General features: G+C 41.5%; 1 protein-coding gene across 1 annotated transcript in view; it reads right to left on the reverse strand.

Annotated features, from left to right (window-relative positions):
- Positions 1 to 16,364, reverse strand: part of tmem178bb (transmembrane protein 178Bb) — a gene marked incomplete at both ends in the record, with an annotated part of 105,622 nt that overhangs the window by 43,589 nt on the left and 45,669 nt on the right. The window contains one exon of the mRNA XM_083907213.1: positions 10,959 to 11,072. Coding sequence (XP_083763339.1) covers positions 10,959 to 11,072 — 114 coding nt within the window. The remainder of the gene's footprint in view (positions 1 to 10,958; positions 11,073 to 16,364) is intronic.

A 16,364-nucleotide genomic window follows, 5' to 3' on the forward strand; every position in this document is an offset into this window, starting at 1 on the left:
TCCCCGACCACTGTCCAGAAGCAGAACAGGAGAGTTGACACTACATTGAAGATAATCAACTACAAATATGTAGTTATACATACAGTAATTCCTAATTAGTCCCCTTGGGTTGCATATTTATTAGCTCCCACTTCAGTTTCAAGAACACTACATACATGTGTAGTAGAAATAATTTCTAGCTCTTGACATGTTCTCATCATATGTGAAATACTAGACTTTTGTTTTGTTCTAGATAACTGTGACTAAATGTTTTGTACCTTTGTAGATTCACTGTGATCTGTAAGCTGTGGTTCATATGTCATCAGTATCAGTAAATGTAAAACAAAGGGAAAACATTGGAGTTCTTGTTGTTTCTTGTGCTAGTATGCTATTATTTTGAGATCTTACTTGAGATCAGACTGCTCTGTATGTGGCCCCTGACTTACAATGAGTTTGACATCCCAGGGCCAGAGGGCCCAATGTACCCACATCCACTCGATCAGGATGACCAAATAAAGCACATAGTAACAGGCATAGTATCTCATGATTTGACAAATGACAGCATGGAGCTCGCCTACTCCTCAGCGTTCTGTTTGAGCTCCAGTGGTTGTCCTGCTGGAAGGCGACAGTTCACAGCTCTTACTTCTGGACCACAGCCTTGAATGGGATGAAGAGTGATGAATCAGTGGGCCTCGGGGTGCTGAGGTTACATGGTTGGACACAACTAATTTCCTTTAATGCAGAGTGCCTGCAGCAGGTCAATGTAATGAGGTGCATCCTGGACTGCCAGCTATGTGCCTCTGCAGTGTTTCCACCCCTTCAATTAGGCCTGATTGTACTTCCCATCAGTCATTCACAACAAGAGGAAATTAATCCAATTCAGTGCGTTCTACCGCATCGTCCGCACACTACACCTCTAGTTCATGCTTTTGATATAATGTGAGAGACACTGAGCAAAAATGCTTGTCACGTAAATAAGCAGCCTCTCTGCCGTGTCTAAATATGGAAGCAAACGATTTCTCAGCTAATTATTATCACCATGATTACCTGCTACTTAGCATATTTTCTTTAAATTGACGTCAGACAGGATGAGAACAGGCAGGAAACTTTTTTTTAATCTCAAACATCTGTCCCTGACAATCATACAAGGTGATTGCAATGGTGTAGACTAAAGAGGAGGCTTATATGTGCTTATATGTGATCGACGATGTTCCAATGATGTTTTGAACTTTTAGCTGGTTTAGTGAACGAAATTTCTAGCCAAAGTGTCAAACATTATATAGATATAATTCAGCAAAGCTCATGTGGCATGGGATCAGCATACAGTGAAGGTTTCCTAATGTATGTTGTTTTGGACTGTTTTGTGACCCTTTGAGGAGCGGTGGGGTAACCATGGTAACAGCAGTGGTGTGAGGAGCTGAGTAGATGTCATACTAATGCCATGATGTTAGATGTAGGTGTGTGGATAAATTACCCCATGGTGAGCTTTTAAGAATGCATCCAATTAAAGTTGTGGATACAGACTTTTTCCCCGGTTATCTTCCTTTACCGTTGCACTATATGTTGTTTGACATTTTTGGGTTTCTTTTCTTAAATAATTGCAATAATTTGGATAAGGGAGATTAGTCAGTATGTTCAACAAAAACAAAATCTAATAATTGTGCTCATCCAACTTAAGCAGCACTTTTGTAAACATGTTAGACCCCATGTGGTAAGTGGTGGTTTCGGTATGTCAGTGGTGAGTGGTTGGTGATAACAGGGTTACTTCAAAAGCTCAATATTTTCTCAGGTAGTACTTGGTATAAAAAGTTTGAGAAACACTTTGTTAGAACAACTTACATTGTACGATTAATTGTTATAGTTTTCACTAACACACCCAGATAATGCTCTTGGGAGTTTAATACATTCCGTTGGCCCCAAACTGGCCTAGGCTCTTGGCACATGTTCCAGTTTCAAAGTTTTGACCCAGAAATAATAGACTTCTATTAGATGGTACACAGAAGAAGAAGACATGTCAAAATCAAGAGCAGTGTGTTATTGGACTGATGACGAGCCTGAATTTATGCTCTGTCAGCATAAAGAGTAAAATGCTTTTGAGTTAATGGATGGTTGACCTATTGTGGCATAATAGGTCAACCACAAATCACCTAACACTAACAAGCTGAAGGAGGGAATATAGCAGAACAGAGGCTGCCACACTTCATTCAGTCAATCGATTCCCCCAAATGCTTGTATGCTGGGACAAGGATCGTCATCCAATTAAATGGCATAGTCGAGGTAGAACTGTGCATGGAAATGTAATGAGTCTGCTGAGGTCTGCGTGATGTAAATGTCATCATCCACTCGTGCCTGTGATGGGATGTGCAGACCCTACACAGCATGCAGCCCAAAATGTGTTACTGTACTCTTCTCTTGTCTAAGTTATGTACCTGGTCAGTAACTGGCGTCAGTTATGCTAGTGTTTTTTGTTTGTGCAGTCTGTTTATTAGTTGGTTTAGAGTGACGTTAAGTTCATGTCACCTTTTTTGGTGTTGGGTTTGATTTTCACTTCCCCTTTTATTTTGGTAATGTTCATGTCTTCCTGTTTCGTTGTCACCACGTCCTCCTTGACACATCTACCCTAAGTCCCTCATGCACTTCACCTGGTCATTTTTATGCAATCACTCACAGCTGCCCTTGATTCCTCTCGCCTATATAATGTCCCCAGTTCCCTCACTCAGTGTCAGTACATTTTTATGTTGCCAACCGAACGCCCGTCAAGTCAAGTCTGTCAAATATCTTCTAGCCATAGTGCGCCGCTTTTTGTTATTTATCTAGCCTTAGTGGTAGAATTCAAGAGACATAAATAAAGACTCTTAAAACATTCCAGCGTGCCTCCAGTCTCGAGCATTTGGGTCCAGCTGTGTTCTGCCTCCCTAACAAATATACACTCTTAGAAATAAGAGTTCCACAAGGGTCCTTCTACAAGGACTGGGGTTCTACCTGGAACCATTTGCTTCTGAAAAACCCTTTCCTGAAGAAGGGGTTTTTCAAGGGTTCTTGGTAACACTAATGGTTCCAGTAAGAACCATTTTGATCCAGAGAACCTTTTAAAACCCCTTTCCTGAATAAAGGGTTTTAAAGGGGTTCCACCAGGAACTTTTATAAAAAAAGGTTCTACCTGGAGCCAAAAAGAGTTCTCCTATGAGGACAAGCCGAAGAACCTGGTTCTACTTAGCACTTTTATTTCTAAGAGAGGAGTGGAAGGGAATCGATCAGAAAAGCATGCGTGGAATGTAGTATATGGCATGAACTAAATGCAGTTTCTGTGGACACATAATGTAAAAATTACAGGTGGATGGATTATTGTACAATCTCACAATACTGCTTCAAATGGAAAAAAAAAATACTCTTGGGAAAATAAACAATACATGTGTATTGTGCATTCATATGGTTGTTGGTTAGACCACTTAAGTGCTGACAGCAGAGTGTGGTCTTGGACCTTAAACATTGCTATTGGCAAGGTTGAGCGTTGAGTGTTTTTGTCTTGATGTGATTGGTCAATGTATTCAATAAACTAAGAAATGAATGTACCATTCATGTCAGGTGACAAGAAATCACAGCAGGGCTGTGGCCGGAGGATTTGCCTCAGGCCCGTCCATGTTTAACACAGTGATTCACGAACCTGGTCCTGCATGTTTTAGATTCTCTGCACCAACACACCTGATTTACATGGTCAACAAGCACTGCAGAAACCTGGTAACAACCCATTCATTTGAATCAGGTTTGCTGGAGCAGGGAGACCTGCAGGGCAGTGATGAGCACATTTGAACTCAGTCCAGGCATAGTCACAACCCATTAATGCCAAGTTTTCTGAAATCTTACAAAGGGGCTGTGAAAGTGAATGTGATTGGGTTCTAAGTACGAAATGTCATGATTGATGAGAATAGGAGAAACAGCAGTTAGATCTCGGATATAGAAATATTGTTAAATGAAGCAAGAGATATGGGAAGGCAGAAAGAGGAAAGTAAGTCTAGATGGACTGAATGGATAATGAATGAAATAACTGATTAGTTGCTTGGTTGATTAATTAAGTAATTAATTCATCTTACGAGTGAATGGTGACAACATGATTGGCATATGAACTACGAGAACTAGTAAATAATGTGCTGAGTAGGTGGATGATTTAACCTAATAAGGGTATTATTTATTTATTTATTCATCTGTTTTCAGTGCTTACTAGGGGAAACGATGGAATTGATTTGTAAAGCCACGCAAGAACATGCAAACTCCACAAAGAAAGGCCCTCCGTCAGACCGGGCCGCAAACCCGGATCTTCTATCTGCGAGGCAAAAGTGCTAGCCACAACCTGCCATGTCAGAGTAAAAAAGCAGCTTGTGACACAGAGAGTAAGAAAACAATTCAAAGTGTCCAGCCGATGGAAACTCTCACATTTCATTTCCAAGGAAAGTACTCCTCATCCTGGGCTTGTAAATAACCCTGGACAGGTCGCCAGTCCATCTTAGGGCTTGTCTGTGATCGATGGTCTGTTTTTTTCCCTTTGTGCGGCAGACTTGTACATGTGAGTTCATGGACCTTTAGATGGATCACATTCTATTTGTTTGTGTGGGAGAATGAAAGCGACGGCAAAAGGGTGACAGGCAAAGGTTCTACCTTATTATCGTGACAAGATGAAACCAGTGACCCTACAAAGCTTTCACAGATCCCTGTCATCTTAATGCAGGTGCACAATCTACCAAATGTAGCAGTGTGATGAGATTGAGTAGGTGTGGCTGCTTCTGGGACAATTAGCTGCAGCCGCAACATTTAGTCGCTACCTTTGGATTAGACCGTCGCTCACTGACAGATTTTCCCTGGCTCACAATTCACGGTTCCTTTTGAAGTCCCAAAATCCCTAAGCTGAAGTGTACGAGAAAACCTCCTTCCATCCTGTCCTCTCTCAAATCCAAATGTATGCGCCTTCGCTGAGATCTACATCTGTGACCGAGGGTGGGGGTGGGAGAGGGGATATCTATGTGCTGTCTGCTTTGATGTTCAGCAGTAATAGAAAAATGGGGTTTTAGTTCCCAGCTTCATGGCTGCTGCTGCATTTCGTTGCAGCTTGTTTTTTTGGTTTGTTTGTTTGTCTGCTTGTTGATTGACAGAAACAAATGAGTATCATGTTCGTCTCTCCGACTTTGAAGTCACTCAATGTCACCCCCACTGCTTTCACAAACCAAAGCAACGGGAGTGGGAGAAATTGCCAGGCCCTCGGAAAGCACAATTTAACACACTTCACGAAAGTCCCCGAAATAGGTTGTCAGTCTTACTTAATGCGTACAAGACTCGAGGCAGTGTGGGTGGATTTAGTCCAAAGCATTTCTGAAGTTGAACAGCAAACTATTAAACTCTGCCTGCTGACCAGACAGCCTCAAAATGCTGAAATGAGCCTGTAAGTCTGTGAAAAGTAGAACTTTAATCCACCACTTTCAAGTGATGGTTCGACAAAGACTTGGCTGAGAGTTGAGTATAGAGTTTGTCTCTCTTTGAAAAAGTGTAAATGAATCAGTCCTTCCAAGAAGCGTATGCTCTTTATTGTTGGCGGAGTCCAAACTTCATGATGGAGTACATTCATTTACATTCAGGAAAAGCTTTCTTGCTGACATTTAGGGGTCAGCTGGTCTCAGAATAACATCATCTCATAGACCTATTGGCTAGACAGTGACCGATATAAACGGTTTACCTTCATTTTATCTTCAGACAAACCAATTATGCAGCTATTTCTCAAGACATTTGATCTCTTCTCCACTCAAGGAACATTCAAGACACTCCAGATAGAGTCCAGCTGTTACTGGCTGTTCACACATGACGGACACAGTGGGAGGTTGTCTGGCTGAGTTGCATTCTCAACAGTGGGGGAATCTCTGGAGAATCCAGGAGAGGAAAGGAGGCACTCGGGAGGAGGAGGAAGAACAGTTTCTCCTGCTGAATTATGTTGTGTTGCACATTTGTGAGCAGAATGCATACACAACTATTTGCAGATATGGAGAACATAATGTATAGAAAACCCCCAATGGACTACATTATAGTTCAGTATGGTAATAGTATGATGCTAATAAGGCAGTACTTGTGTAAAAGAGAATACTGTCGTGATTCCATATAATTTTGAATGGCATTTCTAGGACAATACTTAGAAAACAGTATAATTGGTAATAGAGCTAATGTTAATTAGCAAAAAAAATAATTCTTTTTTTTATTTCAAATTAGAGATTACTTCAAGTTTTCCTCGTTTTCAGCTTCTCCCCATTTTATGGGTCGCCACAACAGAGCCTCTGTCTGCATATTTGATTCGGAGGAAATTTTACGTTGTATTGCCCTTCATGACACAACCCTCCCATTTATCTGGGCATTAACTTTAGAACATTGCTGTGCAAGTTGTTATGTTCACAAGGACATATATTATTATGGACATTTTATGGTCAATTTATAGAGAACTTTGTTTTTCCTGCCACTTTATGAAATACTTAGAACATATTAGGAATGGGATTGAGTATTTGATTGTTTGCTTGATTATAAAAATCATAAAAAGTCGATCACTTCCTGTGGTTAGAGTCATAAAAATCAAAATTCTTATCTTAGAATCCTAGAATTCCTGTGATACACTCACTTTCTCACACTCAGGGTATGAATATAACTTTATTATGTCATTAACATGTTCTTTCTCTCCCTAGTTTGTGTCTTTCCTTCCTTTTTTCTCTCTCTCGGTGTGTCCTCCTCTTGCAAGTTGCAGGATCCAGATCCAGTTTCACCGCTCCACCAGAGGGTCCCGAGGGGTGCTGTGCCTATCTTAGCTGACGTTGGGCGATAGGCGGGGTACACCCTGGACAGTTCGCCAGTCCATCGCAGGGCCACATATAGAGACAAACAACCTTTAACTCACACTCTCACACCTACGGTCAATTTAGAGTGACCAATTCACCTAATCCCCATATCGCATGTTTTTGGACTGTGGGAGGAAGCCGGAGAACCCGGAGAAAACCCACGCACACACGGGGAGAACATGCAAACTCCTTGCAGAAAGACCCTTGTTCCGAAGTTGTTCCAAATGGGGCTCAGTTTCAAGGATACTACTATAATCATACATGTCATCACCATTATTATTATGCTATAATTAAAAGTCAAAGGATATTTTGTTTTAAATCCCAAAAGGAAAATAGCAAAAAGCTTATTTGGGGTTAATGATCTTGTCTTGGGAAAACTAGTCAGAGCTGAATGTGCTTAATGGAAAGTAATAAACTGTCAGACGGACAGATCCAATTTACAGATTTAGCACATTTAGACTACAAAAAAAAACAGCAATATATATTACAGATATGCTGTTGCGTGCAGAAATATTGCATTTCTCATCACTAGTCACACAACAATGATTTTGGCTTTGGCATATCTGTCTTAGTAGATAGTAAACGTGATGTATGCACTTGCTTGTGTACAGAAATTGCAGCTATAAGCAATAAGCAAAGGCTACCAAACCTGAAACAGTGCAAGATTCAACCCCTTTACCTTAAAGCACTGTGCAAAATACAGGGGGGCCTGGGGGGCTAGACCCCTGATTAATATTTAATTAATTGGAAAACATGTTTTTCCTAAATATTTTAGTTTTACATGTATGATCTACATACATAATACACTTTACATGCTTTCTTATCTTTTCATTTTATGTGTTTTAAGTTTTAAAGCTCCCATAGAGTGGTCCTGTTGCACATATATGTGAGTTATGGAGGTCTACTTAGATACATTAACTTGTTTTTATGGTCAAAAACCTCCTAGTTGCTGTAAACGAGCCGATAGAAATCTCTTCTTACTGACGCTCTCCTCAGCCGCGATATTTCAGACTGAAATCTCACACCCAGAAGACAGAGTGTGTTGTGATTGGCCAGCCAGCGTAGAGCCTTCCAAACTGTCTTGTGATTGGCCAGTACCCGGAAGTGACATAATCAGCACATCCGCTCTCAGAAGCACAGCTCCCCCCTCTGGAACGGTGGATGCACTGCTACTCATTATCAAAACATTGTTTTAACAGTGTTTAAAAATAGCATCTTCACGACTCCCCGCCACAGTCACTTTTATGACTTTGACCCGGAGTCAGACCCAGAGTCAGAAGACACTGTCGCTCGTGAAACACCTCCACAACGGACGTTATTCTTCTTCTGCGGTTCAATGTACGCAATCGGATGTACCCGGACTAGTGCCCGGAGCAGGAGGATCTGCTGTTCAGGAGAACCGGTGTTTACGTAACCAGAAGGGAGCTTGGATCTAGGCTCTCGCTGAGCCAGAGATTACAATAAAACACAGCGTTCTCAGCAGTGGCTGAACTGTTTGTTTTGAACCTTCAGGGCTTCGTAAACAATGTAATGACGCAGATACACACTAAAAAGCAGCATTAATTGGAACTTCCGGTCTATTGCTTTGCAAATGGCGCTGTGGAAAAGGTCCATACATGCCCACATCTGACAGGGAAGATAGCCAATACTGCAGGGTGGCACCTGGGGTGGTGGAACAGTATTGCGCAACAAATGAGCGATGGGACCCCCCGATTATTAATGGGTATTTCTCACACTGCCTTTTATGGTGTAAAATATGTGTGTGTATGAGTGCAAGACTAACAAAAGAGCGTGTGCGTCTGAGTGCGTCGATGCATGTTTGAGTTTCACTGCAGTACCCAACCATGAAGTTAGTCCATTTACTGGATTGGGCTGATAAACCAAAAGTTTTAACGATTCATTCCCACTTCATTGTAGACTTTCAATCAATACCTCCCTGAACTGCAAAATTATAAACACAAAACATATCAAGATAATCCCATAAGTGGAATTTGGCTAAAAAATGTAACTGCATGAAGTCCAAAAATAGGCTCAATAAAAAACACTTGTATGCGGTAATGCGGTAAGCTAAAACGGGTCCAATCTCAAATCTATGATGTTCTGTTTCTTAATAAATCAATTTTTGAGCAGGCATGCGACATGGTGCATTGTTGTGTCGTGCTGCAGCTCCTCAGCACTTTCACTGAACACTGTTCTGATAGCTTTCCCTTTTGTCCTCTCTACTTTCCTACAAATGTACAAATATGTACTTCATCCATGCTCTCTTGATAGTTAGCAAACAAGTTGTTTTTTAATTGAAAAAAGTGTTTGGTGTTGCAGCATTGTTTAGGCAACAGCAAGCATGAGTTGCTGAGACAACTCCTTCTCCTCCTGAGAGTGTTATATACGGTCACTCTGTCATGTCCCTTGGCATCACCTGACAGACACACAAGGTACCCTTCCGTATCTGAAAGAGAGGCACCGGGCTGTAAACCCACTGGTGGCGCATTCAGACGCCCAGAGCAGGTAAAAATAAACAGCATCCTCCTTTGCCCTGCATGCGGTCTTACATAGCCCTGATATATAAATATTTTCCTCCTCCGCTCAGGACAAACCGTGTAGTAGGAAGACGTCAGTGGAAAACAGCAGTCATCTGCAGTTTAGAGCGGAAGAGGAGCTCTTCCCGAGTTTGTCACCTGACAGCAGAGGACTAGTCAGTGACAGTTTGAGGTCAGAGTGTGTATCCACTCAGCTCAGTGGCCGGGCGACAGGAGAATTGCAGCATGTCCAGAGGAACAGCTCACGAATTGCATCCTAAAAGTAGATCTTGAGTCCTCTGAAAGCACTCATACCCATGCTGATATAATCTAACAGGCAGAGGTGGGAAAAGTACTAAAATATTGTACTCAAGTAAAAGTACCAATACTTTGATGAAATATTACTCAAGTAGAAGTAAAAGTAGTAATCTGAAAATGTACTCAAGTAGAAGTAAAAAGTAGTTCATTTGAAATGTACTTTAAGTAAAAGTTACTTAGTTACTTTGCGTGGGGTGTGAGGGTAGTAGAAGTATGACAATGTCAGAAATCCAAAACTATTTTGGAGCTCACGCGTCCGGTGCGACACAGCATATTACGTCACTTTTGGCGCACCCTCTATGTTCAGATTCGTATAATCACATCATCATTCGTCTGGTTCTGATGTATATTTTCCCCTGTAGTTCTTCATTGTGCTGAATTTTTAGTTTTACTCAATAACGGATAGGATTTATAAAGTAACTAAGTACAATACTTGAGTCAATAAGTACTCAAGTAAAATACAAAATCCTGATTTTAAATTGTACTTAAAATACAGTATTCCAGTGTTTGAGCGTAAAGGTTTAGTGTGATTTCATTATAGTGATATTTGCATAACGCAAATTAGATTAGCTAATATTCGAGCTGATGCTCGGAGATGGTAAACATTTACTTCTACTTCTGCCACATGCACCGTGTCCAAAGTGAAGCCCACAGTAAAGTTATTTAGGTGGCACCTGCTCCATTCAGAGTATGTTTCAATCCAACGTAGGCGAATAAGAAACTTGCATCACAGGAAGACACAGGTTGAGTCAGCGTCTGGCAATGATGAGCTAGTGCTCACCATTTAACTCAATAAAAAGAAAAAAGACAAAGAAAAACCTGGATAAGGTCAAAATAAAGCAGAGAGGGGAGCTTGTTTAGATCAGGAGCTTAAGATGTATCATCTCGCTGCTTCAAGAGAAGGAGAGGATGTCTGTCAGACAGTCTGAAGATTTGAGGAAGATTATTGTTTGTTGTTTCACAGTCCCAGGACTGTGCAATAAATACAAAAAACAAACAAAAAAATGAAATTAATAAAAGATGGCCACATTATGCTACATTCACCATTTGCAGCTCAAAACCTCAACAGTTATTTAATATACTGTATAATCCTGTATCCAGATCTACATATGGCTCCATCCAACCAAAATCCAATAATTTCTCTCTTGAATCATGACCTATATCCGTGAATAATTTCATCCAAATCAGTCTTTTTACTTACGAAAGAGTAACATACACAGACAAATATGACAGCGCTTATAAAGTGGTGTTGTTTAAAAGGGAGAAGAGAGCGTAGCGGACTTACGGAGGGCGTGCCACTCATCCTGCCTTATCGTCTTGGTGATGTTGTATGAGAGATTTTTGGGTATCGTAGCTGAGGAGTAGTGATATTTGATGTAGGAGCACCTGGCAATGGAACCTGAAAAACAGGGGAAAAAAAGAAAAAACAATCAAATTATCTAATACAGAGACAATATTGACTCACAGGTTATTACATAAGTCCAACGCTGACGACACAGAGCAGATAACATTGTTCCACAGGGGCATGATTCAGCTGGCGAGGCCACGTCTGCAATTATTAATAAAGTAACCCAACACTTCGAGAATCGCTCATCTTCCCTTAAAACAATGGCAATCTGCTGTTGCATTAGGCTCCATTGTGTCAACGCTGATGGAACATTTCCAACATACATTTATATTATCTACAACTCTGGCACAATGGCTGTCAGACAAACAATGGGTTCTTCAGAAGCTATTAACTAATCAGTCAAGGGAACCATTCAGTGTGTAATTCTAAATGTCTGTGCTAGTCCCTTGGCTTGGTAATGTGCGTGGAGTTTCTAAAAGAAAAAGCAGCGTCGCTGGCTGTCAGTCCACATTCTTTCATTGACAACGTGGACTGACAGCCAGGGACGTGTCTGAATTAATGGAAAAAAGCCAAACAAGTAAGCCATAAATAGCTGGAAAATGGAGCAAGGTATTTTTTTTTTTTTTAAAACATGTTTGAAATGTCAGCATTTACTGTTTCTCATGATAAGTTTCCTCTTGTGGCTGTGTGAATAAAGGAACCCTGCCTCTTAAAATGTCCAGGTGGTAAGAATGAGTGACATCTAATGGTGAGATTGTAGATTATACAATGCGGTTGTTGTATCGGTCTGTTGTGGTGAAGAAGGAGCTGAGCCAAAGGCAAAGCTCTTGATTTACAGGTCAATCTACATTCCTACTCTCACCAGGGTTATGACCGAAAGAACAAGATCCCGGATACAAGCGGCTGAAATGAGTTTTCTCCGCAGGGTGGCGGAGCGCTCCCTTAGAGATAGGGTGAGGAGCTCTGTCACCCGGGAGGAGCTCGGAGTAGAGCCGCTGCTCCTTCACATCGAGAGGAGCCAGCTGAGGTGGCTCGGGCATCTGTATCGGATGCCCCCTGGACGCCTCCCTCGGGAGGTGTTCCGGGCATGTCCCACCGGGAGGAGACCCAGAGGAAGGCCCAGGACACGCTGGAGTGACTACGTGGCTCGGCTGGCCTGGGATCGCCTAGGGGTCGCCCCAGAAGAGCTCGAGGAAGTGTCCTGTAAGAGGGAGGTCTGGGCATCCCTTCTCAGACTGCTGCCCCCGCGACCCGGCCCCTGATAAGCGGTAGAAGATGGATGGATGAATGGATGGATAGATTATAGGAGAACTCTTCTGTTCAGTACATCAGGGAAAGGGCTCACTAAGCTTTGTGGTAAGGTACCGTGATAGGTCTGTTTTAGCCAAGGATGATACAGCAGAGGTTGCTGCGTTGGGGTGATGGAATCTGGAATGTTTGTCTGTTAGGGCTGCTGTAGAAACATGGCATCCTGAGATGCCTATGTAAAGCAAGGAACTTGCTCTTACTGCACAGCAACAAAACAATAAAACACAATTTTTATTTCTAAGTGATTATATGCGCAAATATATAATTAGACAATCACGTAGACATGGTCAAGACAACTTGCTGAAGTTCAAATCAAGCATCAGAATGAGGGAGAAAAATGATTGAAGTGACTTTTAACACATTGGTTGTTGGTGTCAGACCAGCTGGTCTCAGTATTTCAGAATCTCCTGGTCTTATTTTCACACACAACTATCTCTGGGGTTTACAGAGAATGATCAAAAAAAAGAGAGAAAAGAAATACAGTGGGAGAAAATGCCTTGATGAAGACTCCCATGAAGACATCTCTAAATGAACAACACGTCAATTAGCAGAAGCCCACACCGGGTACCACTCCTGTCACCTTATTAGGTCTCCTTTGAACCTAATAAAGTGGCTAGTGAGAATGTTTTTGTTGGAAACACAGCAAGAAATGTATCCCTTTATTCTGGGGATATTTCCCATTTCCTTTTTGTCAGTTCTGTTTTTTATTCCCACTATAACTGCAGTGACTCAGACGGCAACGCTTTGAACTACTTGCTGAGGTCAGCAACATGTTCAAAGTGCATTTTATGTTGTGCTTTTCTAGTCTCGTACTTGACTACTCAAAATGTTGACATTACATTTTTTGCCATTCACCTTATACTCAACCTAAGTCCCGAATGAGCTCAACGACATCTGTGCAATTAGCTACAGCCATGATGTCGCTGCTTATGGAGCACCACTACTGAAAAGCATCTAACAGCAATAAAACAGAAGTTAACAATCAATGGTGACACATTCTCTCCTCTGGATGTAGACCATGTTGACGGGTGAAAAGCAAATGCACCTGTATTCTCTCCAGTGGCCATCAGGGGGCGAAAACTAAGCACATTTTTGCTACAATTTTAGTTTGTTTTATAAACACACAATTCAGTTTCAAGTATCTGTTGTTGTTTTTTAAACTCTAGTTTCAATTTTTATTTCCGTTAACAGAAATGTTTTTTTTTTATTTAAGTTTTTCGTTATTTTGTTAGCTATAATAGCCTTGTTGACAACCTGTACCATCCAATTATGTGCACGGTCACAGACGCACACATGGGGAGAATGCAAACTCCACACGGAAAGGCCCTCGGTCAAAGTGGAATTCAAACCTGTGACCTTCTTGCTGTGAAGCAACAGTGCCTAGCCACTACACCGCTGTGTGACCCTAGCAAGAAGACTTACTTCACCTTTTTTTTTTATTAACTGAATCTTCATTCTTTATTTTATCAGAGGCAAAACAATCACCATTGTACACCATTTTTACCATTAACTTCTCCTTGACCTATGTCTTGTGTTTGTGTCTCTGCTCGGTAGCTGCAAATACTATAGCTTCATATCGTGGCTGTAATTTTCTGGCTAGTGGAGGGAGAGAAAACGCTGTATCCTCATGACACCATTACATTACACTACGTGTCCACTCTAATTATTTCTGGCAAGCCTGCGTGAACCGCTGAAAATTGCATTACTGTCGTCCCAACTGGTTTGAACTGCACAGACGGAGACAACCGTGAAGCCTCGACACTGCCTTTCCTCTGTCCTGCAGCCATTCCCACACTCACACAACAACAAAAACAAAACACACACACACACACACACAACCCCCGAAGACCACAACTGCTGACAATGATAATCACCCATTCATGACTATCTCTTTACCTGCTGTGCACCCACTCGCTCACACACAGAGACTTGGCAGTTTTGATGAAACCATGGTGCATGAGCAGTGTACATCCAAAACGATGCCTTTTGCATGCATTTTTTGTAATGCTTCTTTAAAAATGTAATTGTTTAAGTGAGCAACACTCATTTTGGTGCAGAGATACCCCCTCTCCTGTCCAGCCAGTAAGAGAAGCCATAACTGTCAGTGGGTGCATGTACGTAATCATGCTTCTCGTCGACCACTCGTCTCACGCAGAGGCTTCAAGCAAGCATTAGCTGCTAGGGAGATGTTGCTATGGCTGACTCACAGGCTTGTAATCCCACTATTCCGTCACTGGCTGAGGCGAAAGGCGTGGTAAAACATAACAGACCAGGGAAAGGCATGGATGTTGTTCAAAATTTTACAGTAAAAGCCTATAATTCTGAGGGCATATGGATTTTAATAAAAGTGATATCCATTATCAGTCAATTATCTTTGCCTGACAGACTGGGCCTGGGGGATGGAGGGGCATTGATATTAACAGATGCCATTTTGTAAATAATCTCTACATACATGATCTAATCCTGGGGGTTTTATGTTTTTTTATGGAAAAACATGGGTTTGTTGGTGTTGAATTGTGGAATTTGCACGAAAAAAAAATTGTACGAAAAAAAATTACTCAGAATATGGCTTACAAACGTTGGAACTTGCTCTTACTGCACAGCAACAAAAAAATAAAATGCCCTCTGAAACATTAATATTATATTGCCAGTGCTACAGCAGATGTATAATTGGAAATGTGATTTCCAAACTGAAAGCTCCATAATCTTTAATGCTTTGTTTGTCCAGACCTTTATTGGATGGTAACTCCATCTGGAAATTCCGTGGTGAACATTTTCATTCAGTTCTTCTTCCAGGAAGGCGCAATCAGGAGTCAAATCCACTGAATGGCCTAACCTTACCCCATTGTCCCTTGTGAGGCATCATAAAGCAGCCCTGATGAATGAGTGATACTCGTGTTGTGTAATTTGTGCACTCAGTGAATGCTCAGTCTCCTGCTGGAGCTGCTTGAAGTTGGTCCAAACTGTGCATGGCTGGCTTTAGAACACCAATTTCTGTCAGTGCTACAGCATCAACGGAGAGGTAGTGATCTGTCTTGGGCAGTAGAGTCCTGGGGCTTGTATGGATTTTCCTTATGTTTGAAAAAGAGCCTCTGATACCTGGAGGGATTTCAAATAGGCGAATTCAACTGATGACCCTGGAAAGAGGCTCATCACAGCAATAATGGCCAACCAACTCATTTGAACATGGGTTAGCACTAGAGAGCTCAGCACAAATTATGTGCAGTTCTGGGTTCTTTCAGCTGCTGCAATGTAGACAGGAATACAGCACTGACACCCAGGAACGGGGTGTAATTAGTGCTCGTTCTCATAAACATTTACATTCAGGTAATCAATACAGCTTGGGCTGTTATGCGGGAATTGCCATCCTATTACATGCTGGGTTGATTGTGTTTGGATAAAGATGTACTTGGATTTAGAATGGGAAGTGAGGAATGAGGGCCTGACACGTGGTCAGAATCCATTAACCGATTAAGGCCTGAGACAACCTGGAAAAAATGCCTGTCAAACCTATGGGTGATTTCAGAAAGGACCTCTAAAACCTGAGGTTCAGTGCATACTAAATGATTGATTTCTCAGCCTCTGTAGCAGATATAGGAACACAATTCAAAAAGTATTTGAGACCTTACACCTGTGGCTTTAATGGGAAATTGAGTTTATTTAGATACACAATCATAAAAAAAATCCTTCAAAACTCATCGTCTTCAAACATAATTATGTCGTAACCATAAATCCCGGTCGATTGGTTCAGCACGTTTGATGTCATCGAAGCCGAGAAACTCCTCAAAATCACTGCCTTCAGAAATCCCTTTGCTATCAAAGTCTTCCATGTTTGCGTGAAGAAATTTCAAAAAAAGGAACCCTTATAACCCCCGAAAATTGATGTATCCGCGTTCCCGGCGTAAATGATAGAAATGTGGCAATGCTTTCCCGGCATCAATGGGTTAAGTGAAGAGGCTTTGTGAAAATTAATGCAGAGAAAAAACTAAACATGTTATCTTGTCAGAGGCTCAAAAAGATGTGCAAGAATCCTAC

This window comes from Microchirus variegatus (assembly GCF_963457635.1).
Source record: "Microchirus variegatus genome assembly, chromosome: 20".
Taxonomy (NCBI): Eukaryota; Metazoa; Chordata; class Actinopteri; order Pleuronectiformes; family Soleidae; genus Microchirus; species Microchirus variegatus.